Below are 25101 nucleotides of genomic sequence, written 5' to 3'. Positions count from 1 at the left end.
TGCCTAATATGCATTTACTCTAATATTGTGTCTTTTAACTTACCCAAATCATTTGCTCTTGTTACTGTATAAGTAAGCCTAATGAAAATATGAAACTAATTGTCCTAAACCAAGAGACATTCAATGTACATTATACGCAAAAGGCATCCAAAGTAGCCAAATATCTAAGATGTTAGGTTCAATTGTATTTTGGTCTACTTAGGCTCTAATGGAAGTAGGACGTAATATTTTTTCCTTGTAATTGGGTCCTAATCCGTTTCTATCACATTTGGCTTGATTAATTTGTATGGAGGCACATAATTTGAATTTCATTTCTCCAACAAAATAATATTTTCCTTATTTTGTAACCAATTCTAATTTTAGGGAGATCTCTAACGCATTCATATAGTTTACCCTAGTGTGTCAGATATCATGGCTTGTAAGAGTAGCAAATAAGTGATTTTCGATGAAGCTTGAACCGTCAAAGTAGTCAATTTGCAAAATGTTGATTTGGTCAATAAAGCTAAATTTTTTGTGGGTATAAAATATACACCTTGTAAGAACTGATGACTATAAATTAAATTCTCAAATACGATATAAGCCAATAGTTTACACTAGTAGCACTGAGTGTACTGGATTCACTAATCCAAGCTTATGGTTTCAAAATTATCTAATTGCTCAATCGTCAACTAGGCTGAAACCAAGTGCTAAGTAATATTTTGTCAATATGGAAGGCTTAATTTTCGAAGATAGCTCGATTCTATGACATAATCTTCAATATTGGTTAATTAGATAAAAAACTATGATCGAGTCAATCTTCAAAAACAAATCCCATAAGATGAATCTCAAAATTGATATGAACATCAAATTATGAAGTCTTAATTATGTAGATATGCCCCACAAGCTATTTAGGTAATTTTCATGTGATATATAGCTTGGTTCAGAGAGTTCACTCTTTTCTTGAAGAATAGGTGACCTTGGGTACCCAAATTTGCTTGGGTCCCACCTTCTCAATTTTGGAAGACAAATTTAGACCTCACATGGGAATCTAAATTTGCTTCACCTTGTTGCACTTTGATCTTTTAGCTCAGCACTCAAATGTCAAACGATGAAGCCATTATTCCCTATTCCCCATGGTGATCACCACCACCATAATGTCAAATGAAGTGGAGATATTAGACTTTTCCTCCACTCCATCTCCAAAACCTCCTTAGGTTGCCACCTACAACACACAAGGTCTAGGCTTTTCAGACTTAGTGGCTTAGTGTAAGAGGCACTATGTAAATATGATTTATTTTTTGTATAAGGATGTGATTTTTATTGAATTCACATGTATTTTTTTCAATACATATATGTTTGCTTTTTTTTTGTCTGTTGTGATATGAGTTAATTTGGTGATATCAAAAGGGGAAGAAAAACACCTATGAAAGCAAAATGAGAAAAAAACTAGTAAAAAAATGTAAATTTCAGAAAATACAAAAACCTAATAAAATCCAAAATATCATGAAAGCACCTGAGAGAAATCCTTAAACCAAATAATGAACTTAGGGAAGCTAAAAATTGGATTTAGGGCAAGCAAATTCAAGGGGAGTTTTGGTATTCATACATCATGTGCTATTTCAGAAATGCTAAGTTTTTAAAGCTCTAAAAAAGTGTTTGTCATTATAAAAAAGAGGGACATTGTTGGCATAAAAGGAGCCCTCAAGTAAATTTTGATGATAAAAAATTTTAAGGACTAATTATGAAAGTGAAATGACCACTAATAAAAAAAATACTTGGAAAGAAAGCTGACACTGCATCCATCTGACATACTTTAATCATTTGAATGATGCATGCGAGTGTCATTATCCATTTTAAAAGTCAATTGCATGACGATAGTTAGACCGGTCAAGTTGTGAAGGAAATTCTACTGTTAGAAGTTTTACACCATATCAATCAGAGAGAAAAACTCTCTATTAAAACCCATTTAGCTTCTCGACAAGATGACAAGCTAATGACCAAAGCCAAAAAGAGTCCATGTTGCAACAACTTCAATATATCAATTGAATGAATAGCTAGACGACTAGCAATTAAAAAATGACATTATTTCAAATTGTTTGCTCCATTAGCTGGGTGACTTAGAGAAATGATTAGAAGCAATCATACATCTCGATCAAATAATTCCAACTCTACCAAATGATATGATTGAAAACAAAAATGCAAAGATGATTCAATTGCTTGATTTGGCCAATATAAGTCTTGATAGCTTGTAAGTGAAAACAAAAATGTAAAGATGATTCATCTGCTTGATTTGGCCAATATAAGCCATGATAGTTTGTAAGTGATTTACCATTTTATTTAGTAGTTTTACACATGGATTTGCATTATTTTTCATGATTTTAAAGATTGATTTAACCAACTTTTTCAAAATTACAAAGTGTTGTTCTGGGTTTCACAACACTCAAATGACTAGTGTTTCATTGTTGCTATAGTGAAATTTGAAGCTTCCAAGCATACTTGTGCCTTCAGCTTTTAAAAACATTTGTTAACTTCTCTGGAAAGGAAGTTTTGTCAAGAAAGTTAAGTGCCTCTTTTACTTGAAATCAATTGTATGCTTAGCGTATTTCATTTTTGAACCTATGATTTTTATTTTGAAATGAAGTTATTATGAGTTCGGTCTTACATTCCCATAACCTTCGAACTCTATGCGTTTAGTTTTACAAATCTCATTGGGCTTATACTTTTGAAATTCATAGTTGAGATTTGAATTGAGCTGCTAATTGTTGTGGTATATCATTTAGGAGTGGGTGTATAGTTATTTGTACCTTTAATTGAATATTTGTCTTTTAAGAGGCCTTGTGAAATTGAAAAGCAAGTAAAGCTTGCTAGGTTATAAAACCAATCAAAATAAAAGCTTAGTCTACTTAGCTATTTCCAATAAGGCTAGTAGAAAGTTTTTTTACCCAAATAGGATTCCAAACCGGATTTCAAAGTCTTTGGCGCTTTGGATGGTTTCCTTGTTGCTTTGGCATATCCTCTTTCTTCCTTAACTTCTACTAATGAGTTTTTTTTCTGTTGAATTTAAGACCCCAATACTGATATCTCGAGCAAGGTGAGAGAGGGAAAAAGAAAAAGAAGGAGAGAGAGATCTCTCAGATAGAGAAGAGAGAAGAAGAAAAAAAGAAGAAAGTTTAGGCAAGAAGGGAACTCTACACGAGATAGAGTATTGGAAGAAGGCTCAGACGACCAAGGAAGGCCCACAAGTCCGAGTGTGTTAGAAGATGGGCCTAAGCCCATAAGACCAAGGAAGGCTCATACATCCAAGAGATGTAGAAGACGGGCTCAAGGTCCATAGATCAAGGAGAAGGCCCACAAGCCCATACAATGATGGAAAGATGGTAAATAAAGAGTCATCTCATAGAGATGGCATTGATGTAATTAGGTTAAAGTTCCAGGGTTAAAACCCTAAACCCTAAGTTCAAGGGTATTATTGTAATACAATAGTTTGATTAATCTTTAAATTGAGCTTTAGGGGAAGGGTTATGATCATAAAGTCATCTTATTTCTTTGGTTTTTTCTCATTGAGTCGCTTTCTCTTTTTCTCCATGAACTAAATCCATTGAGTCCTGAACATCAACATGGTATCAGAGCTTTGATTTTTAGGGCTCGTAGCTATGGTTTTCAGGATTCTGGAGACTCGTATTTTTGGTTGTTTTTCATAGTTGTTCCTCCATCGAGGATCTGATGCCTGGCCCACAGTTGGTTGGTCTCATTGCTAGTTCCATCATGGGCATTTTCCTCGTGTCCTGTTTTTTATTGTAGTATCAATTTTATTTTCTGGTTTGTGCCTTGTGCCCATTCCAGTCTCTGCCTTGCCATCTCTATTGCTATTATCTTTGACGAAAACTCTATCTTCACATATGGCCAACTTATCTCCATATTACATTCCAAAAAATAATTTTTTTTAATGATGGTTAATCACGATACAATATTTGTTTCTAGAAAGAAGCAATTAGAGTGGCCTTGCTTTTTGCCTTTAGAAGAAGGCCAACATTGCTCTCTTCCCTGACATTGATTCCTGTCAATGAGTCTATAAGCCGGTGATTTTGTTGTCGATTGTGTTCCATGGTGATCTGTTGTGATCCGAATTAGACTGACACTGACAACTCACTTATCTCTGGAAGGATTTTTTTGCTCAAGTTGGATTCGTCCTAGTGGTTGCTTATCGTTTCTTCTAAAACTGATTAGTTATAGCAAAACTTTGCTAGCCAGAGTGTTTTCTTCGGTTATGTTTCTGGCCAAAAAATCAGATTGGTTTATCGTATCATCACAAATTTGATCTCATCACATGGATTTTTTTATCTACTGTGCTGAATCCGAGTTGGTATCCCAAGTTTCAGATGGTATATTATTACCTTGTATCTCTGCTACCTTCTACAGATAGAATCGTATCTTCTGTTATGGTCCCTAGCCATGGATCTAGTAACTCGGCGAGATACTCTTGAATCCAGCACGTACACGAAAGTTCTCCAACCACTCTAAGTTGGAAACAGAATTTCTTTTCTCTCACAAATGGGTTCAAACACTATTCATGAATAGGTAAAACACTATTCACGCTCATAAATTAATAATAGAACTTCAGCTTTATGAACTTAGGAAAATAAAATCTCTAAGTTACCTTTTGAATACCACGTCATCAAGAATTCGAAATTCTTCTCCTCTGTTTTGCCGTGAGGGAAGAAGAGTCCTCTGTTTTGCCGTGAGGGATGAAGAGGTCTGTTTCTTGCAACAGTGAGCCACGAAAATTCCTTCCCCTTCCTCCTGGTTCCGTTGGTGAAGCCAATCCCTTTTTCCAGCTCGGAATTGGGTAAGGTTTGACCCCCTCTCAAGAGACCTCTAGCCAGCAGCTCCTCTGTCGTCGCCTTGGCTTAAGAAGGGGTTCACGTAACCCTTCTTCCTTCTTAGTTCCGTGAAAACACCAAGGCCTCTCTCCACCACGTTAGGTAGAGATTAACCCCCTTTTCTCTTCCTTTCTCACTCACCCAAGACACCCACGAAGTCACCAATGTAACCCAAGAAAACCCAGAAAAAGACTCACGCCAAGACCCTAGCAATGGAGCTCGGGAAGACCCTAAATTACCCTAGTTTAAGCTAAATCCGAACTTCCTTTATTTCTCCATCCTTACCCCTTAAATAGGGTAATTAACATCAACATGGGTTAGGGTTATAAAACCTAATTCTACCCCTACCTTTAAGTCTTATTACAAATCAATAAAATTCGAAATTAAAAGCAACATAAATAATAAAAGTAAAGTAGATGACTCAGTCTTATTGATTCCATAACATCTTCTTTGTTGTCAGATTGAATCAGAAGTTATTCAAAAGTTGTATTGCTCTCTCATCCAGTCTAGCCGTCAGTTTCATTCTGAGTTAATCCTGTGAGTTTCTAGATTGTTTCCACCCAGAGTCCTTCGGTGCCGTGGAGAAGAAAAAGATATACTACTTGGTTTCTATGGGATGACTTTGCTGTCCCGAGTCCTTCGGCACCTTGGGGAAGAAGGAACCATTTTCCCGATTCTTACTATTGCCGATGATATTGGGAGAGTCGAGAATCCAAGAAAAAAAAATTTTGAACCGCCGATCTATTCAGCACCGAGAGGAGGAAGAAGACACTGTTGAAAAATTTACGTTTCTTAACTTGGGAAACTTATTAAATCCAGGTTGCCCACCTGTTCTGACTCTGACCCAGACCAGCCCGAGTTCACCCATTGACTACTTTGCTAACCCGAGGATGCTCCTGTTCTGTAGAGCCAACTCAGACAAAGTCAACCCGGTCTGGGCCAACTCGACCCGAGTCAACCTGACTCCGACCACTGATGTTTTTGCCTCGATATACTTTTCAAAATCCCAAGATTTATACATATTTCTTCCACAACTTGGATATATTGGTCTACTATTTAACTCAACATGACTCAGTATTTTTTCAATGGCTGGATTATTATTTTGAAGTATTGGCAGCTTATTCCTTGGTCAGCATATTATTTGGTACATATACTTATATTGGATTATTTCATGGCATATTTTACAAATTTTATTATATGTGTTAAAAGATGGTCATGTTATATTCAACTAAAACTATTATGTCTCTATGAATGAGACATTAATATTGAAGAAGAGATGGCCTTAGTATTTATGGACCCACTACCACCACCAATTACGCGCCCCACCCCCCCCCCCCCCCCCCCCCCCCCCCCCCTCCCCTTCCTGTAATGGCCTTTATAACTCCTATCACTTGAGAGTCATTGTTCTGTGGAGGGACACGGTGATGGAGGAGATTTTTATTACACTTTAGAGCAATGCCAATAGACTCACTACCTACAAGAGATAGGAATGGCACTACCTAATAATAGGAGTGTGCCCTACATCTAGCATTAGCATTGGAGTATAGAGCAATGTCTTACTGGCTAGGAGTGATTTTTCTCTCACATATCTTATGCCAACTAGGCCTCATGGAAGGACGTACCAACATGAGGGGGAGTGTTGGAAGATGGGAGGATTGCCATGTTCTACAATAGTATTTTATACATCATTTGTAGCAAGATGGGAGTTCATGATGTTCTCTCACCACTAGTTTGAGGGGGAGTGTTGGAAGATGGGTCCAAGCCACTTTATACAAAAAAACTTTTACGTACCATTTGCAGCAAGCAGAGTGTTCCTGATGTTATCTCACCCTCAACTTGAGGGGAGTGTCGGAAGATGGCCCAAACCCACACGACCAAGGAAGGTCCAAAAGTCCAAGTGTGTTAGAAGATGGGTCAAACCCATAAGACCAAGGAAGACCCATACATCCAAGAGATCTAGAAGACGGGCTCAAGGCCCATAGATCAAGGAGAAGGCCCATAGGCCCATACAATGATGGTAGGATGGTAAATAAAGAGTCATCTCATAGATGGCATTGATATAATTAGGTTAAACATCCAGGTTGTTGAATTTAGGACCCCATGAATAATACCTCAAGCAAGGGGAGAGAGAAAGAAAAAATGGAAAAAGAGAAGAGCTCTCGGCTATAGAGAGAAGAGAAGGAAAATAAAGGAGAGTAGAGAGAGTATTATGGACTCCATAGCATCTAGAGTCATTGCTAGACAAGAGAGTTAAGTGGTGTTACTTTCAAGTTATGTCAAGGGTTGGGGTCTATTGTAATATTGAGTTAGGTGTGTGGGCCACGTCATGGCTTGGGAAGTGTTAGGGTCATGGTTTGGGAAATGTAAAAGTTCTAGTTGGTGAAGAGTAAGAGTCATGGTGGGAAATGAAGGGACGTCTTGGGAAATGTGGGGACGTCATGGGAAAATTGTATGGGCGTCGGGTCCTTCTTGCTATAACAAGGAAGGAAGTAAAAATGTAAGGAAGCTTTTGGATCAATTAAAATTAGGCAAGGTCGGATTCTCCCTAACGAGGTCCAGGGTGAGCTCCCTTCGTAAGCTCAGTTATCCTCGCCATGTCTCCTTACGGGTACAACTGGTACCCTGCCTACGAGTCGAAGAACTTCTTCCCATATTCTCCAACGTATTTCAATCAGGAATAGAGAGAGGATCATCAGGTGAATCGGTCCTTGGAAATGGGGCATATCAACCTGGTATTAGAGTGGACCACCGGAGACGATTTGTTTTCTCGCGGGGAGCTTGATCGTCAACTCGTTCTTCGAATGTTTGCACAAATTGATCGGCTTTCTGCTACTCTGGATAGAGCCGCAGAAACCAACTCAAAGAAATCCGTCAGAGCAGCAGAAATCAACTCAAAGAAATCCGTCAGAGCAGCAGAAATCAACTCAAAGAAATCCGCGGATCTCGACATCAGAGAGCCCTCTGGCTCTCCAGCGGTGGTGACGTTTGAAATTGGGGCCTTCACATGTCCAACATCGGGAGTATCCTCCACACAACCTTCATCGGCAACAAGGGAAGGGTGTTTGCCGTCAAAACCCTTCTCCCGCGATGCCATACGTCTTACTGCACCACAGTCGCCTGAAATTGTGGCGCTCTCTGTCTCAGCACAACTCTCCAAATTTCCAAAATCAGATGGCACTGGACTCCGAACTGGATAAATTCCGAGTTCGTCGGCAGTGGAAATTTCCAAGTAGGGATGTCATGCGCCAACATCCCAAGCTAGGCAATGGGCCCCAGAACTTCCGAAACCAAACCATCCCTGCTCATGGCACGCCACACTCTGTTCCGAACTGGAGAAGGACAATCTGTCAGCGCCTGTTCCGACCAGGACACAAGCGTCGAAGCCTAAACGGGCTACTCTTCGCCACCAAACACAGCGAAGCTCCGTCGCCGCTGTCGGAAACAAGTCCGGTGGGATTTAACCTCCGGCCACCACCTCTCACACTCAATCCAGCTCTCGGCAGTCGTGAGGACATGCACTCAATTCATTGACATTAATGTCAGGTGAATTTTTGAACTCCTCAACACTGTGTGTAAACATTGGGGACAGGCCACCCCTATTTTGGGATACCGGTCAACCGCCGTGGAATTTCGATGGTGGGGCTGGGAAATATTTTTTTTCCATTTGCTACAACGGGTCCATTCCGGGGTCATCTTCCCGTTGACAAATCTGGAATATCTTGATTTGCCACGAGCTCTTTAGGGGTTTGAGAGCCTGTACAACATAGGCTTAATGCCTGCTGTGGTGCCTTACTCTGCTGTGTTGGATGTTTACGCCAAATTGGGTCAGGTGGAGGAAGTTATAAGCTTGTCTGAAAGAGCAAGGGCATGTGGTTGGCTCCAGTACGTTCTGCAAGAGATGGAGGCTGCTCGGGTGCAGCCCAATTTGGTAGTGTACAAAACGTTGCTTGAAGCAATGGGGTAGGCTGGTCAACTTGGTTTGGTCAGGGGCCTGGTTGACGGGTAGGACACCTACTGCGCAGCCACTTACTGCATTGATCCAGACTTATGGCACGGCAAGGTGGGTTGGCATGCATTGTATCTGTGGGAGCGGCTGCAGTCAACTAGGTGGCCAATGGATTTCACACTCTCCCATACTCTGTTAAGTAGGTGTGCAGATCTTGGGTTGCAGGCTGAGGTCGAGAGGGTTTTTTCTACGATGAAGAGGTCAGACCTCTGTCAGCCGGATAGTGAGCGTTACACTGCAATATTGAACCCTGTATTTCGGTGTGTTGGAGTTGTTTTGCTCCCTTCCAAATGCAAAACGCTTGGTAGCGCATCAAATGTTGTGGATCCTGAAATCCCATCATCAATGGGTCAACGATCTGGTGGGCGGTCCATTTTGTCAAGTAGTGGGGCTGCTAGCTCCACATCCCTTTCCCTTGTCTTCATTGTTGCTACTTGCATACTGTCAGTGAAGACATTTTTACTAGCTGCGCTGGCGAAAGCCACTGACAAGTTCAGTTCCAGGAATCTCTCGGGTGACGGAGGATTTGGGCGTGTTTATCTTGGGCTAATGGAGGATGGATCTGGGGTAGCAGTTCAGTTGCTGCTGCGTGATCATCAAAATGGGGACCATTAGTTTATTGCTATTCGTGCCATTGGACATGGAAAAGGGGACTACTACTCTTTGAATGTCCCTCTAGAGGATGGTATCGATGACGAGAGTTACCAGTCTTTGTTCAAACCTATCCTTGGAATAGTGATGGCAGTGTTCCAGCCGGGCGCTGTTGTCGTTCCATGTGGAGCAGACTCTTTGCCTGGCGATCTGTTGGGACATTTCAATCTCTCCATTACCGGTCATGCTAAGTGTATACGATATATGAGGTCATTCCATGTGCCACTGCTGCTGGTTGGAAGTGGGGGTTATACCATACGGCTTGTTGCCAGATGCTGTTGCTATGCGCCAGGAGTTGCACTGGGTGTGGCATTGGATTATAATCTACCGCATCATGAGTATTACGCATATTTTGGTCCAGCCTATCCTCTTCATTTTGCTCCCAGTAACAGGCAACACCAGCGGCGGGCTTTGGAGCCCACACCATTGTTTCGGCCGGCATCCTCTACCTTCATCGAATACCTGGTGTGTGCGCTATTTTTGTTCCGGGGACGGCGCTTGCCATCACTGAAGTCTCCTGGGGCCTGTTCTAGTTTCCGTGCTTTCTATCCCAACTTACGAGTTTGAGGACAAACTTTTTCTCTAGGAGGGGAGTGATGTTATGGACTCCATAGCATCTAGGGTCATTGCTAGACAACAGAATTAAGTAGTGTCACTTTCAAGTTATGTCAAGCGTTGGGGTCTATTGTAATATTGAGTTAGGTGTGTGGGCCTCGTCATGGCTTGGGAAGTGTTAGGGTCATGGTTTGGGAAATGTGGGGATATCATGGGAAATTGTATGGGCATCGGGTCCTTCTTGCTATAAGAAGGAAGGAAGTAAAAATGTAAGGAAGTTTTTGGATCAATTAAAATTAGGCAAGGTCGGATTCTCCCTAACGAGGTCCAGGGTGAGCTCCCTTCGTAAGCTCAGTTATCCTTGTCATGTCTCCTTACAGGTACAACTGGTACCCTACCTACGATATGAAGAACTTCTTCCCATCTTCTCCAACGTATTTCAATCAGGAACAATGAGAGGATCGTCGGGTGAATTGGTCCTTGGAAATGGGGCATTTCAGAGAATGCACTTCACACGAGAGAAAAGAAAAAAAATAAGAAACTTGCTTGATATTTCTGAGTCACAATCACCCCTATTTATAGTTGAGGAGGTGATAGAGTCCATGTACAACTAACCTTAGAACTCCTAATTACATTACAACTAGAACTCTCTAAGATAAGCCAATTATGATAAAATTACATTATCTATTTAAGAGACTAATTTAACTCAACTACAACCACCTTCTTTAAGGACGTGAATCAAGCTAGAGAGCCCGCTCTTGGTCTTATCTTATGGGTCCCACATGATCTTCCAGATCAAGTAGATAGAGATACTAGCTCGTGGTATCTTTGTGGGTCCCACTTGATCTTCAAATCTTCTATTTAATTCCAACACATGTTCCTTATCTCTTAGCTAGAGCCACTTTTTATTGGGACTCTTGTTGACACCTCTCGAGCTCATGGTGGGTCCCACATTGTAACACTACCCCTCAAGTTGGGGTGAGAAAACATGGTAGATGCCAAACTTGCTGCAAATGTTGAACCAAATTTTTTGAGCGACTGGTTTGGTGAGAATGTTTGCAACCTGGTTATGTGAAGATACATGTTAGAGAGATAAGATGTCGGTAGTGAATTTTTCTTGTATGAGTGGCAGTCTATTTCTATATGCTTTGTTCTCTCAAGGAAGACTGGATTTGATGTCATGTGAATTGCAACCTGATTATCACAATATAGATTCATAGAAGTTTCTTTGTAAAAACCCAATTCAGTTAGGAGAGATCTGATCCATAGGAGTTCACTAACTGTGTGTGTCATGGCTCCGTACTCTGCTTTTGCACTAGACCTTGCAACTACATTCTGTTTCTTGCTCCTCCATGTAACAAAATTTCCTCCAACCATCGTATAATATCCTGAAGTAGATTTTCTGTCATCCAGGGATCCGGCCCAGTCTGTATCGGAGAATCCTTCGATGTTGAAGTGTCCATGTTTTTATAGAGGGACCCTCTTCTTGGTGATCCTTTCAGATATCGTAATATTTGTTCTAGTGCTTGCCAATGACTGAGTTGTCGTTTGTGCATATATTGACTTACCACATTGACTGCATATGAAATATTTGGCTTCGTTATGTAGAGATAAATCAGTCTTCCCACCAATCTTTGATATTTTCTGACATCTACTTCTTCTCCAGTACATGCACATAATTTTGTATTCGAGTCCATAGGAGTATCTGCTGGACTACATCCCAGCATTTCGGTCTCCTCCAGTAGGTCAAGGACATACTTCCTTTGAGATAATATAATTCCATGTCTGGATTGTATACCCAAAAAGTATTTGAGCAGTCCGAGATCCTGTCTTGAATTCAGTACATATCCTTTCTTTTGTCTTTTGGATGCCCTCGGTATCACTGCCAATTATAATAATGTCATCAACATATATGGCTAGAATTACCTTGCCCTTCGGTATGTCTTTAATAAAGATAGAGTGATCTATAGAGCATCTATGAAATCCGGCCTATATGAGTGTTTGGCTAAAATTTTTAAACCATGCACGAGGCGACTATTTGAGACCATAAATAGATTTTTGTAATCAAGATACGAAGTCCCCTTCAACCACATACCCAGGTGGTTGCAACATATAAATGTCCTCCTTTATATCCCCATTCAGAAAAACATTTTTGACATTAAGTTGATAGACCTGCCAGAAAGTGCTAGCTGCCAGAGATAATAACAAACATACCTAGTTTAATTTAGCCACTGGAGAGAAGGTTTCTTTATAATAAATGCCATAACATTGTGTATATCCTTTAGCAACAAGGCGAGCTTTCAGTCGAGCCACAGACCCATCCGGATTGTCTTTCATCATAAATACCCATTAGCAATTATTACAATGTGGGACCCACCTTGGTGCTCGAGCTGGTGGGACCCACCATGAGGACGTGGGAAACCAAGAATAGTCATAGAGAACATGGGACACCAGGAAGAGTCCTCACCCAAGCAAGCACGAGTTAAGGAATCAAGAAGCACAAGCAGAATTGAGTTAGAAGACTTGAAGATCAAGTGGGACCCATAAATATCTCACGAGCTGTCAACCTTATCAAGATGAGTTGGAGGATCACGAGGGACCCACAAGGGTAAAGCTATGAACTGGCCTTCTCCCCTATAGTCACGTGAAGAAAGCAAGAGTTCTAGTTGAACTTATATTATGCTTCTAGTAGTTTGGTTTAAATAGACTTATCTTAGAGAGTTAGAGTTGGAATGTAATTAGGATTGAAAGGCTAATTGTATAAGGACTCTACCTCCTCCTCTACTATAAATATGTTTCCATCTCATAAAGCCAAGTCAGAATTTTGTTGTGAGGTCTGTGAATTGAGTAAACATCAAAGGAGTACATACTCTCCTATTCCAGAAGTCAAAAGTAACACTCCATTTTCATTAATTCATACTGATGTTTGGGGGCCCTTAGTGTCTCTAATATATCTCAAGTAAAATATTTTATTTCTTTTATTGATGATTTCACTCGTACAACTTGGTTGTTTTTCTTTAAGGAGCGTTATAAGATACCATACATTTTTAAGTCATTTCAAGCTATGGTACTCACACAATTTGGTCAGAAAATAAAAATACTCCTGTCTGATAATGCCAAAGAATACATTTCCAAAGACCTTAACTCTTTTTGTCAAGAAAATGACATTATCCATCAAACATCATACGCCTACACTCCTCAACAAAATGGTGTAGCCGAACGGAAAAATCGGTATATTCTTGAGGTAGCTTGAGGTTTGTTATATGCCATGAAAGTTCCATACATTTATTGGCCTCATGTCATCCTTACGGCTTGCTTTCTTATTAATTGTATACCATCTACTGTTCTTGGTAATAAATCTCCCTACTCTAGATTATTACCGAATGATGATCCGTTTTCATTACCGTTGAAAGTCTTTGGATGTCCATGTTTTGTGCATAACTCATTACCTAGACACAGCAAACTTGATCCTAAATCTATCAAGTGTATTTTTTGGGATACTCTCGCACACAAAAGGGTTATGTTTGCTATAGTCCTACTCTTTAGTGTTCATTTGTCTCCAGGGATGTAACATCTTTTGAAGACTCCTCATATTATTCTGATAGCGATCCTCCTGGTCTATCCTCAATACCAAGTTCCCCTAGACTGGTTGTGCCTCGTGATACAAAGATCATTCAACCCCCAGAGCAAGTGGCCGACACCACACCTGCCGAGTTAACAGATCCACCAAACGTAAGCCCTTCATTACCAGTTATTTTTTGTCCTCAATATGATACTCGCCCTATTGCTATACGAAAAAAACCTCGATCATGAACTCAACCTTCTACTTATCATCATATTTCCAATTTTGTGTCTCATCATCGCCTCTCACCTTTATGTTTTCAGTTTCTTTCTTCTATTTCCTCCATATCTGTTCCACAGTCATATCAGGAGGCTCTACAACATCCAGGGTGGAAGGCAACAATAGATAAAGAAATGAAGGCACTTAATGATAATCATACATGGTCATTGGTTCCTCTTCCCACACATAAAAAACCCGTTGGTTGCAAGTGTTTTTATACTATCAAACACAATCTGGATGGGTCCATTGCTTGACCGAAAGCTCGACTGGTTGTAAAAGGTTATACTCAATGTTATGGAATTGATTATGAAGAAACCTTCTCTCCAATGGCAAAAATGAACTCGATATGTATCTTATATCTCTGGCAGCCAATTCATCATGGCCAATATATCAACTAGATGTAGAAAATGCATTTCTAAATGGTGATATTAAAGAAAAAATTTACATGCAACAAACACCTGGGTATGTGGTTGAGGAGGAGTTCGTATGCAGCCTTAAAAATCCTCTATATGGTCTAAAGCAATCCCCTCGGGCATGGTTTGAGAAATTTAGTCAAGCCATCAGACGGGCAGGTTTTCACTGATGCTTTGGAGATCACTCAGTATTTATTGAAAATACAACAAGAAGTAAGGTGATTCTAGCTGTATATGTTGATGATATTATTTTAACTGGAAGCGATTCCGAGGGCATTCAGAAAACAAAGGAGAAAATATGTACAGAATTCAAGATGAAGGATCATGGATTACTCAAATATTTCTTGGGTATTGAAGTGTTACAATCCAGACATGGGATTGTCCTATCCCAAAGGAAGTATGCTCTTGATCTACTAGAAGAAACATGAATGATGGGAAGCAAACCAGTAGACACTCCAATGGATGCAAATACAAAATTATGTGGAGGCACTGGAGAAGATGTAGATATTGGAAAATATCAAAGACTAGTGGGACTACTTATTTACCTGTGTGTAACAAGGCTGAATATTTCATACGCAGTAAGTGTCGTAAGTCAATACATGCACAAGCCACAACTTAGTCATTGGCAAGCACTTGAAAGAATACTACGATATCTGAAAGAAGCAGCTGGAAGGGGGCTTCTATATAAAAATCATGGTCACTTGAACATTGAATGATTCTCGGATGCAGACTGGGCTGGATCCCCATATGACAGAAAATCTTCTTCGGGATTTTATACGATGGTTGGAGGAAATATGGTTACATGGAAAAGCTAAAAGCAAAATGTAGTAGCACGATCAAGTGCAGAAACATAATACAGAGCCATGTCACACACTGTTATTGAACTCATATGGATAACATCTCTTCTCACTGAGTTGGGATTCTACAAAGAAGTTCAAATAGATCTATACTATGACAATCAAGCAGCAATACACATTACATCGAATCCAGTCTTCCATGAAAGGACAAAACACATTGAAGTGGATTGCCATTTTATATGAGAAAAGTTCCAAGCTGGTTTCTTATATCTGAAGCATATATCATCACAAAATCAACTTGTAGACATTCTGTTAGGTTCTCTTACCATGGATCGTGTCACTCGACGTTCCCCTCTTGGTTTTAGTGTTGAAGATGAAGAAAGAGGTGTTGTAGTTTCTAAACGTCAACTTGTTGTTGGTGATTTCAGAGAGAGAAGGTGAGTGAGGGCATTAGGAGAGTGGAGTTCCAAGGGAGGTCGTGAATTCTAACTAGTCTACTGGAATTAATCTGCTGAACTTTTCTTGTCTCATTTCAACTTTTCGTCCTCCTTATAAACCAAAGAAGGGATGCATACAAGTGGGCCAAGATTTGGCCAATTAACTTGACGCAAAAATTAAAAAAGTACCCCATGACTTAACCTGAATTTAACAACAATTAAGTCCTATGCCTAGCCGTGACTCTTGATGCTATGGAGTCCATAACATCACTCCCCTCCTAGAGAAAGAGTTTGTACTCAAGCTCAAAGTCTGGAAAGAGTTCCCTGAATTCAGCCGACGGCTGCCAAAAAGCCTCCACCGGGTCCGTCACCGCCCTATGGACGAGCAGTTCCCAACTATCATTAACTTTCCGAGCCTGGTAGACGTGAGATGGAGTGGGCAGGATGCGGCCATCGTGAAGTGGAGGGAGAGGGGTGTGCAATAGTGGCAAATCGCCCTTGAACGATTTCAGCAGAGACACGTGGAATAAATCATGAATGTGGGCATCAGCCGGTAACTGGAGACGGTAGGTGACGCTGCCGATACGCTCCAATATCTGAAAGGGCCCAAAGTACTAGGGGGAGAGCTTGTGATGCTTGGACGCAGGGAGGGACAATTGGTGGTACTTGTGAAGATGGAGCCACACATAATCGCCTGGGGCATAAGAGTGGTCACGGTGGGCTTTGTCATGAGAGTTCTTCATGCGCGACTGAGCCTTCAGTAGGTTGTCGCGGATATGTACCAGCATGCTGTCCCGTTCCATCAAAGCCTGGTCAATGGAAGCCACACGTGAAGAGCCAGCAAGGTAGGAGACCAGGCGAGGGGGAGGTCTACCATAAACCACCTGAAAGGGAGTCATCTTGAGCGCTGAGTGATAGGAAGTGTTGTAGTAGAATTCGGCCCACGCAAGCCAGCGGACCAAGTCTTGGGATTATCGCCCACAAAGCAGCACAAATACACCTCCAGTGTGCGGTTGACAACCTCGGTTTTCCCATCACTCTGGAGGTGGTAAGCATAAGAGAAAGCCAGTTTGGTGCCCTGTAGTCGGAAAAGCTCCTTCCAAAAGGTGCTAGTAAAATGAGCATCTCTGTTACTGGTGATGTTTTCCAGTAAGCCATGAAGGCGCACAATGTTGTCCATGAAAATCTGAGATAAATGCACCATTGTATATGTGTTAGGATCTTCCCGAGCCATGGATCGAGTCACCCTTCTTTTCTCTCTTCCCTCCATAATGAATCTTGATGTTGGAAGAGGATTCTTGTTTTTGGAACATGGAATGGTGGAATTCGGAATGTAATAATTGAGATTTGAAGGAAGCTCGACCTGGACCTCAGAGGGAGAATCCGACTTGTTTAATTCTAATTTTCTCAATGCTTAATTTCATTCACCTTGACGTCCCCATAAATAGGGTTGAGGACGAAGATACAAGTTAGACCCATGGATCAACTGGTTCATGCCACATTACATCTAAACCAAACCAAACCAAATGGAATTACATTAAAAGGAAATTAACATAATTTAATTCTTATGCCTATTGATAACTCGTGATGCTATGGTGTCCATAATATCACTCCCCTCCTGGAGAAAGAGTTTGTCCTCAAACTCGAAAGTGGGGTATAGGGATCTGAAACCTCCTAAGGGCTCCCATGTAGTGTCACTGGGGTTAGCATCAGCCCACTGCACTAGTATCTCCCAATCACCCTGAATGCGTCGAGCCTGCAACACCTACGGTGGAGTAGAAAGGACACGCCCCTCATGTAGTGGGGGTAGAGGGGTGTGCAACAAGGGAGAGTTGCCCTGGAAGATCATCAGTTGGGAGACGTGAAACTCATTGTGGATCTTTGGCTCTGGCAGAAGCTACAAGCGGTAGGCGACTGTGCCAATGCGGTCCATCACCTGAAAGGGACCATAATACTTCGGAGAGAGCTTGTGGCGTTTGGAGGCTATCAGTGAAAGCTGCCTGTAATGTTGGAGATGCAGCCATACATAATCTCTTGGAGAAAAGAATACTTCTCGGTGCTTCTTATCATAATATAATTTCATTGTATGCTGGGCCTCCTGGAGATCAGTGTGCACCTCACTGAGCATGGTGTCCCTTTCTGCTAAAGCTTGGTCCAAAGTGGTGACCTTGGAGGCACCTGGTTCATATAATAAAAATCGAGGCAGATCTCTGCCATATACTACCTTGAATGGAGTAGTTCCAAGTGCGCTGTGGTAGGAGGTGTTGTAACAGAATTCAGCCTAGGCGAGCCATTTAACCCACCGTTTAGGTGAATCCCCCACGAAACAACGAAGACACATCTCAATGGTCCAGTTGACAACCTCGGTCTGACCATCAGTCTGTAGATGGTAGGCAGAAGAGAACGCTAACGTTGTGCCTTGCAGCTTGAATATTTATTTCCAGAATGTACTGATAAAGATGGCTTCTCTGTCACTGGTAATGGAGGTAGGCATCCCATGTAACCGGATAATATTATCCATGAATAGCTGAGCTACATGAGCTGCTGTGTAAGGATGCGCCAGAGGGAGGAAATGACCATACTTTGAGAAACAATCTACCACTAAAAATATAACGGATTTGCCAGACAAAGAGGGAAAGTCATCAATGAAGACTATGGAAATATCTGACCAGACTTGTGATGGTAGGCGGAAGTGGTTAGAGCAACCCGGTAGGACTTAATGATTCAGCTTTATTTCGTTGACAAATCTAACAAGCCGCCACCTAATCTACTATATTGTGCTTCATAACCTTCCAATAAAAATCCCTACTGATCCGAAAATATATTTTTTGTTGGCCCTCATGTGTACTATCATGGAAAGAAGCTAGAATGCTATGAATAAGTAGTGACATGTGGTGTAGAAAAATCCGGTTTTTGAATTGGATAAGACGATCCTGGACAGTCCAATGTTTCTCCGTTCCCCCTTGCTGAATCTCATGATATAATGCAATAAGGTCCGGATACTGTTGTGTCTCCTCCCTAATAGAATCCAACAAGAGATCTCTGGGCTGACTGATAGCATGTAATTGCGGCTTTGGAATGTCTCGGCGAGATAAAGCATCAGCCCCCACATTCAAACTCCCAGGTTTAAACTCCATGGTAAAGTCAAACCCCATTAGTTTACTTAACCAGTGTTGCTGAGGGTAGGTGGTGAGGCACTGCTCAAGAATATACTTGAGGCTACAATGATTGGTACGAATCAGAAATGGGCACCCCCAGAGATAAGGCCACCAATGTTATATTGCCTTAGCTAAACCGATCAATTGTCTCTCATAAGCTGCTAACTTGTGATGGTGTTGGCCAAGCTGGCAGCTGAAATAAGTGATCGGGTGTCCTTGTTGGTGTAATACTGCACCGATACTGCCACCCGAAGCATCACATTCCACCACAAATAACTCATCGAAGTTCGGTAGCTACAAAATCAGCACTGATGATAAGGCCTCTTTCAACTGCTAAAAGGAATGAGCCGTTGTCTCGGACCAGGTGAATGCATTTTTCTTGAGTAGGTTGTTGAGTGGTGCTGCAATCTGGCCATAGCTGCAGATAAATTTCTGGTAATACCCAGCAAGGCCCAAAAATCCCCTTAACGCTGTAATGGAGTTGGGAGGAGGCCAATTTGTGACGGCCTGAATCTTACTACGATCAACCTTCACCCCAACTACTGAAATAACGTGGCCCAAGTATGCCACTTCGAAAGTGCCCATAGAACATTTGGACTTATTTAAAACCAAATGGTGGGAGCGGAGAAGAGTAAATACATGGTGAAGGTGTTGAAGATGCTCGCCCCAATTGTTGTTATACACCAATATATCATCAAAAAATACCAAAACATATTTCCTAAAGAGAGGAAAATGCCTCATTCATGAGGGCTTGGAATGGGGAAGGCGCATTTGAGAGACCAAATGGCATCACAAGAAACTCGAAGAAACCATGATGCATACGAAATGTTGTCTTCTCCACATCTGAAGGATGAACGCAGATCTGATGATAGCTAAACTTCAGGTCCAGCTTGGTAAATATAGTGGCACCGTGTAACTCATCTAGCAACCCATCCACCACTGAGATGGGAAATTTGTCTTTAATGGTGTGAGCGTTGAGTTGCCTGTAATCCACACAAAACCTCCACGACTTATCATGCTTTCTGACCAGTAATACCAGGGAGGAGAAAGGAGACCTGTTTGGCTGAATAATTCCCTGGCGAGCATATTTTGGCACTGCCTCTCAATTTCATCCTTTTGTAGGTGGGGGTAACAGTAAGGCCGAACCACCACAGATTTAGTTCCCATCTTCAATCGAATGCGGTGATCACAGTGGCGAATAGGCGGAAGAGCAGTAGGTTCATGAAATATATCATCAAAGTCTATAAGTAATTGAGATAACTTACAATTGTAGTTGCTCTGGACCTGAACGGCCTGAAGTGCGCAAGGCACTGGTGCCTGGGTGTCATGCAATGTGATCTGACGCCGGTCCTCTGTGAAGGTCATGGTCAGAGCCTGAAAAATCCCATAAAATAGGCCCCAATAGTTGGAGCAATTTAACTCCAAGTACCAAATCAAATCCTGCCAGTGGAATCACCAAGAAATCTGCAATAAAGGAGTGTCCCTCAATATCAAAGTGGGTCGCTATAAATATTCCAACACTAGTAATTTTGGCCCCATTGCCCATTGAGACGAAGAGGCTTGTCTGTTGATGGATTACTAACCCAAGTTGTTCTGCCACTGGCCGACTGATGAAGTTATGCATTCTGCCAGAGTCAACTAAAGCTTGTGATTGTACATCATTCAACTGGGCCCGAACTTGCATGGTGTTAGAACTGCGCAGGCCAGTCATGGCATGAAGTGAAATCTCTGGACCCTCTTGTTCTATCACCACAATCTCTTCCTCTGGTAGTATGTCCTCACAATCCTCCCACAGAACCACACTGAATAATCGTTTGCATATGTGACCCTAGACATACTGTTCATAACAGTTAAAACAAAGTCCCTTGGCCTTTCTCTGTTCCATCTCCTGTCTATTCAATTTTTTGAAGTAAGGGGCTGGTGGCATAGAGTTAGAACTTCTAGATGCGGTGCTGCACTGGCTCCAAAACGTGGAGGCCCATAATAGGGTGTTGGCGCAGTGGCATTGTGCCTGCTTGGCCAAACTGGTTTTTTGACCAGTGAATCCTTCAGAATGCTCTAATTATGCTCAATTGACCTGGCTAAATTCATAGCGTGGTCCAATTCTCTAGGACCATGTAATTCCACTTTCAGATGCAGTGCTTCTGTCAAACCAACGGTAAAGATGTGAACATACTGGGAGTGACTGACAAACTCACTAGTATGGGCCAAACGTTCCTGGAAGGTCATTTGGTACACCTCTAGTGATCCATTCTGTTTATAATTGATTAATTCTCCCAATGGATTGCTACTAACTAGAGGACCAAACCTCATCATGCAAGATTGTCTAAAGGTCGCCCAATCTTGAACCAAATGGTCAGTTCGGAATTGGTGGTACCATAGGAGTGCTTCATCAAGCATGTGGTATGTGATCAAATGAACCTTCGCATCCGCCGGTGTTTTTTGACGATAAAAGAATTGGTCACACTTGCTTAACCAAATCAAGGGGTCCTTAGACCCATCATATGTAGGAAAGTCCAGTTTGAAATACCTGGGAACCGAAGTTGGTCCCTGTGCGGAAGGGCCCATATGGGGATTGTTGTGGCGCAGTGGTGGTGGTGGCTGGTACTGATGGTGGTTGGCCAATGGAGAGTCGGCTTCCGGCGGCGGTGCTCGAAGACCATTGTCGTCCTATCACCGAAGGATGGCTTGGATTGTTGCGTCCATGGCTTTGATAGCCTCACGTAGGTCATATGTGGTCTGACGCACTTCTTCAAGGGATTGAGCCTGAACGTTTGTCTTCTGATGATTGTCCACAACTAATTGCCGCAAATCCTCAGGGGAAGAGGAATCCCCAAGGGTGGATCTATGTTAGGCTCTCTAGTCATGGATCGAGTCACCCGACGATCTCCTTGTCAAGCACCTATCCAATACTACCCAAAAGACCGGCCTGTTAGGAGTGGAAGACATAGGTACTTAACCCAGGCCCATAACTAGGATGTCCCATAACATCACACACCCCCTTCGTGAGCCGACGACCACGGCGGCGCAACGACACAAGCCCAACCTGGGTTTTTATCCTATGACCTACCTGTATTTTAATCCAGCCTTTGTGCGCGATGCAACGACACTGGCCCGACCCGGGTTTTTATCCTACGGCCTACCAGTATTTAAATCTAGCCTTTACAGCGTTGCCGGGAATCGAACTCGCGACCAAGGGTTGGCTCTGATACCAAATGTCAAGCACCTAGCCAATACTACCCAAAAGACCGGCCTGTTAGGAGCGGAAGACATAGGTACTTAACCCAGGCCCATAACCAGGATGTCCCATAACACTCCTCTAGCTTCCAGATTGAATGACGAAGAAGGGAAGGATTTGGGGTTCTTGGAACGCCCAATGATGAAGGGACGTGAGCCTTTGAAGGAGCTCCAACCTTAGGCCTCTTTAGAGAGAGAACCTGATCTCATTTAGACTAATGATCAATGCTTGTTTTCATTCCATCACATGACGCCCTAAATAGGTCAAGGAAAACATCAAAGGTTCTATAATTACAATTAGACCCTTATGGAACTTCAAATTGCAATTAAACCCCTAAGGTACTGAAATACAAGTTATTCCATCTCTTCTCTTCTCCGGTTAGCCACTCTTGATGCTATGGAGTCCATAACATCACCCCCCCCCCCCCCCCCCCCCCCCCCCTGAAGAAAGAGCTTGTCCTCAAGTTCGAAAGTGGGGAATAGAGTCTGGAAGGACTCGAGTGTCTCCCAAGAGGCTTCCATCAATTCCTTGTCAGTCCACCGAACCAGCACTTCCCAAGTGTTGTTCACTCGCCTGGCTTGAAGGATCTGAGCAGGCGTGGGCATGGACCTGCCATCTTTGAGAGGAGGCAGAGGGGTATGCAGCAGTGGTGAGTCTCCCTTGAACGGCTTGAGAAGGGAGACGTGGAAGACGTCATGGAGCTTGGCGTCTGGTGGTAGTTTCAAACGATACGCCACATTGCCAATACGCTGCATGACCTGGAATGGCCCATAAAATTTTGGAGAAAGCTTATGGCGTTTAATGGCGGCAAGAGATAGTTGGCGGTATGGTTGAAGTTTGAGCCAAACAAATTCTCCAGGTGCAAAGAAAAGGGGATGATGTCCTTTCTCATAAGTATTCTTCATAGTTTCTTGTGAACGTTGTAACTGAAGGCGGACTTGCGCAAGCATTGCATCTTTGTCGGCTAATGCTTGGTCCAATGCCGCTACCCGAGAAGACCCCGGTTCATAAGAAAGTAGGCGCGGAGGTTCGCGTCCATAAACAATTCGAAAAGGGGTAGTACCCAGTGCGGTGTGGTATGAGGTATTATAACAATACTCCACCCATGCTAACCAACGAACCCACTGTCGGGGTGTGTCCCCCACAAGGCACCGCAAATACATCACCAATGTACGGTTAACCACCTCTGTCTGGCCGTCTATTTGAGGGTGGTATGCTGAAGAAAAAGCTAACTTAGAGCCATGGAGCTTAAATAGTTCCCCCCAGAATTTACTGGTGAAGATAGCATCACGGTCACTGGTGATGGTCTCTGGAAGGCCATGGAGACGGACAATATTATCCATGAAGAGCTGAGCGACTTGAGTTGCTGTATACGGATGGCTGAGGGCCATAAAGTGGGCATATTTCGAGAACTGGTCTACCACAACAAGAATAACAGATTTCCTTGCAGAAGGAGGAAGACCATCGATAAAATCCATTGAGAGATCTGCCCATACCTGTGAAGGAAGTTGAAGTGGCTGTAGCAAGCCGGCGGGTTGTAAGGATTCAGACTTATTCCTCTGACAGACCTGGCACGATGCAACATATTCAGCAATGATCCGCTTCATACGTCTCCAATAAAACTCCCGACTGAGGCGGAAGTATGTCTTCTGCTGGCCCTCATGTGTACTATCATGAAAGGAGGCAATAATGGCAGGAAGGAGTACCGACGAAGGATGAAGATATATGTGTCCTTTATATAGAATGAGACCGTCCTATAGTGTCCAGTTCTTGTCCTTGGAATGGTTTTCGATTTGAGCTTGTAATTCAAGGAGATCTGGATGATGGCTAGTATCCTGATGGATTGTGTCCTTCAAAGGGGACTTGGGGTGGCTCAGTGCGTGCAAGTGTGAATCCCCTAGTTCTCTACGGGACAAGGCGTCTGCTACCCGGTTGAGATAACCCGGTTTGTATTCCACCTGAAAATTGAATCCCATTAATTTGCTGAGCCAATGCTGTTGTCGGGATGTAGTAAGGCGCTGCTCCAATAAGTATTTGAGGCTACAGTGGTCTGTCCGGATCACAAAAGGTCTGCCCCACAAATACGATGGCCAATGCTGCACGGCTTTGGCCAAACCGATGAGTTCCCGTTCATAAGTGGCTAACTTGTGATGGTGAGGAGCGAGATGGTGGCTGAAATAGGCAATGGGGTGACCCTGTTGCTGCTAGATGACACTTATCCCTCCCCCGGATGCATCGCATTCGACGATGAAATTTTCGGCAAAATTGGGCAATTGGAGAACTGGTGCTGATGCTAATGCCTGTTTTAAGTTGTTAAACGAGGAGTCTGCCAATTGAGACTACTGAAAGGCATGCTTCTTCAGTAAATTGTGCAATGGCGCTGCCAGGTGACCATATTCTTTGATAAATTTTCTATAATACCCTGCGAGACTAAGGAACCCTTTCAAAGCTGTAACGGAGTGAGGTGTGGGCCAATCCATAATCGATTGTATCTTGCTGAAATCTGGTTTCACCCCAGATGCTGAGATCACATGCCCCAAATAAGCTACTTCGGATGTGGCAAAGTCACATTTGGCACAATTGAGAAATAAATGGTGTGCTCGGAGAATTGTGAAAACCTGTCTCAATTGGTGCAAATGTGCTTCTCAAGTTTTGCTATAGACCAGTATATCGTAAAAAAAAACTAAGACATGCTTCCGTAAGAAAGGGCAAAATACCTGGTTCATAAGCGCTTGAAAGGTGGACGGGGCATTGGATAGCCCAAATGGCATCACCAAGAACTCGTAGTGACCATGGTGGGTGCGGAAGGCAGTTTTTTCGATATCCTCCAAATAAACCCGAATCTGATGGTAGCCAGATTTCAAGTCCAACTTTGTAAATAATTGAGAGCCGTGTAGCTCATCCAATAATTCATCGACCACTGGAATTGGAAATTTATCTTTGATGGTGCGAGCATTGAGTTCACGGTAATCCACACAAAAGCACCAAGATTTATCTGATTTATTTACCAGCAATACCGGGGAAGAAAAAGGAGAATGACTAGGCTGAATAATACCTTGTTGGAGCATTTGTTGACATTGTCTTTCTATCTCATCTTTTTGCACATGGAGATAGCGGTAGGGACGCACTACCACTGGTTCAGTGCC

At 42.5% G+C, this 25101-nt stretch overlaps 1 protein-coding gene across 1 annotated transcript; it reads right to left on the bottom strand.

The window, feature by feature from the left end:
- Positions 1-15837: 15837 nt before the first annotated feature.
- On the bottom strand, positions 15838-16763 carry LOC137948043 (uncharacterized). The gene is made up of 3 exons (XM_068793967.1): positions 16560-16763; positions 16246-16443; positions 15838-16155 (listed from the first exon to the last, which is right to left on the bottom strand). The coding sequence occupies exons 1-3, from the start codon at positions 16761-16763 to the stop codon at positions 15838-15840; spliced, it is 720 nt and encodes a 239-aa protein (XP_068650068.1).
- Positions 16764-25101: the final 8338 nt, after the last annotated feature.

Source organism: Aristolochia californica, unplaced genomic scaffold (assembly GCF_029961685.1).
Source record: "Aristolochia californica isolate CCGP_79_NKW_82.1479 unplaced genomic scaffold, dmAriCali1.0.hap1 SCAF_1, whole genome shotgun sequence".
In the NCBI taxonomy this organism is placed as follows: domain Eukaryota; kingdom Viridiplantae; phylum Streptophyta; class Magnoliopsida; order Piperales; family Aristolochiaceae; genus Aristolochia; species Aristolochia californica.
Note: the sequence above shows the minus strand (reverse complement) of the source record. Positions and strands in the feature narration are given on the sequence as shown.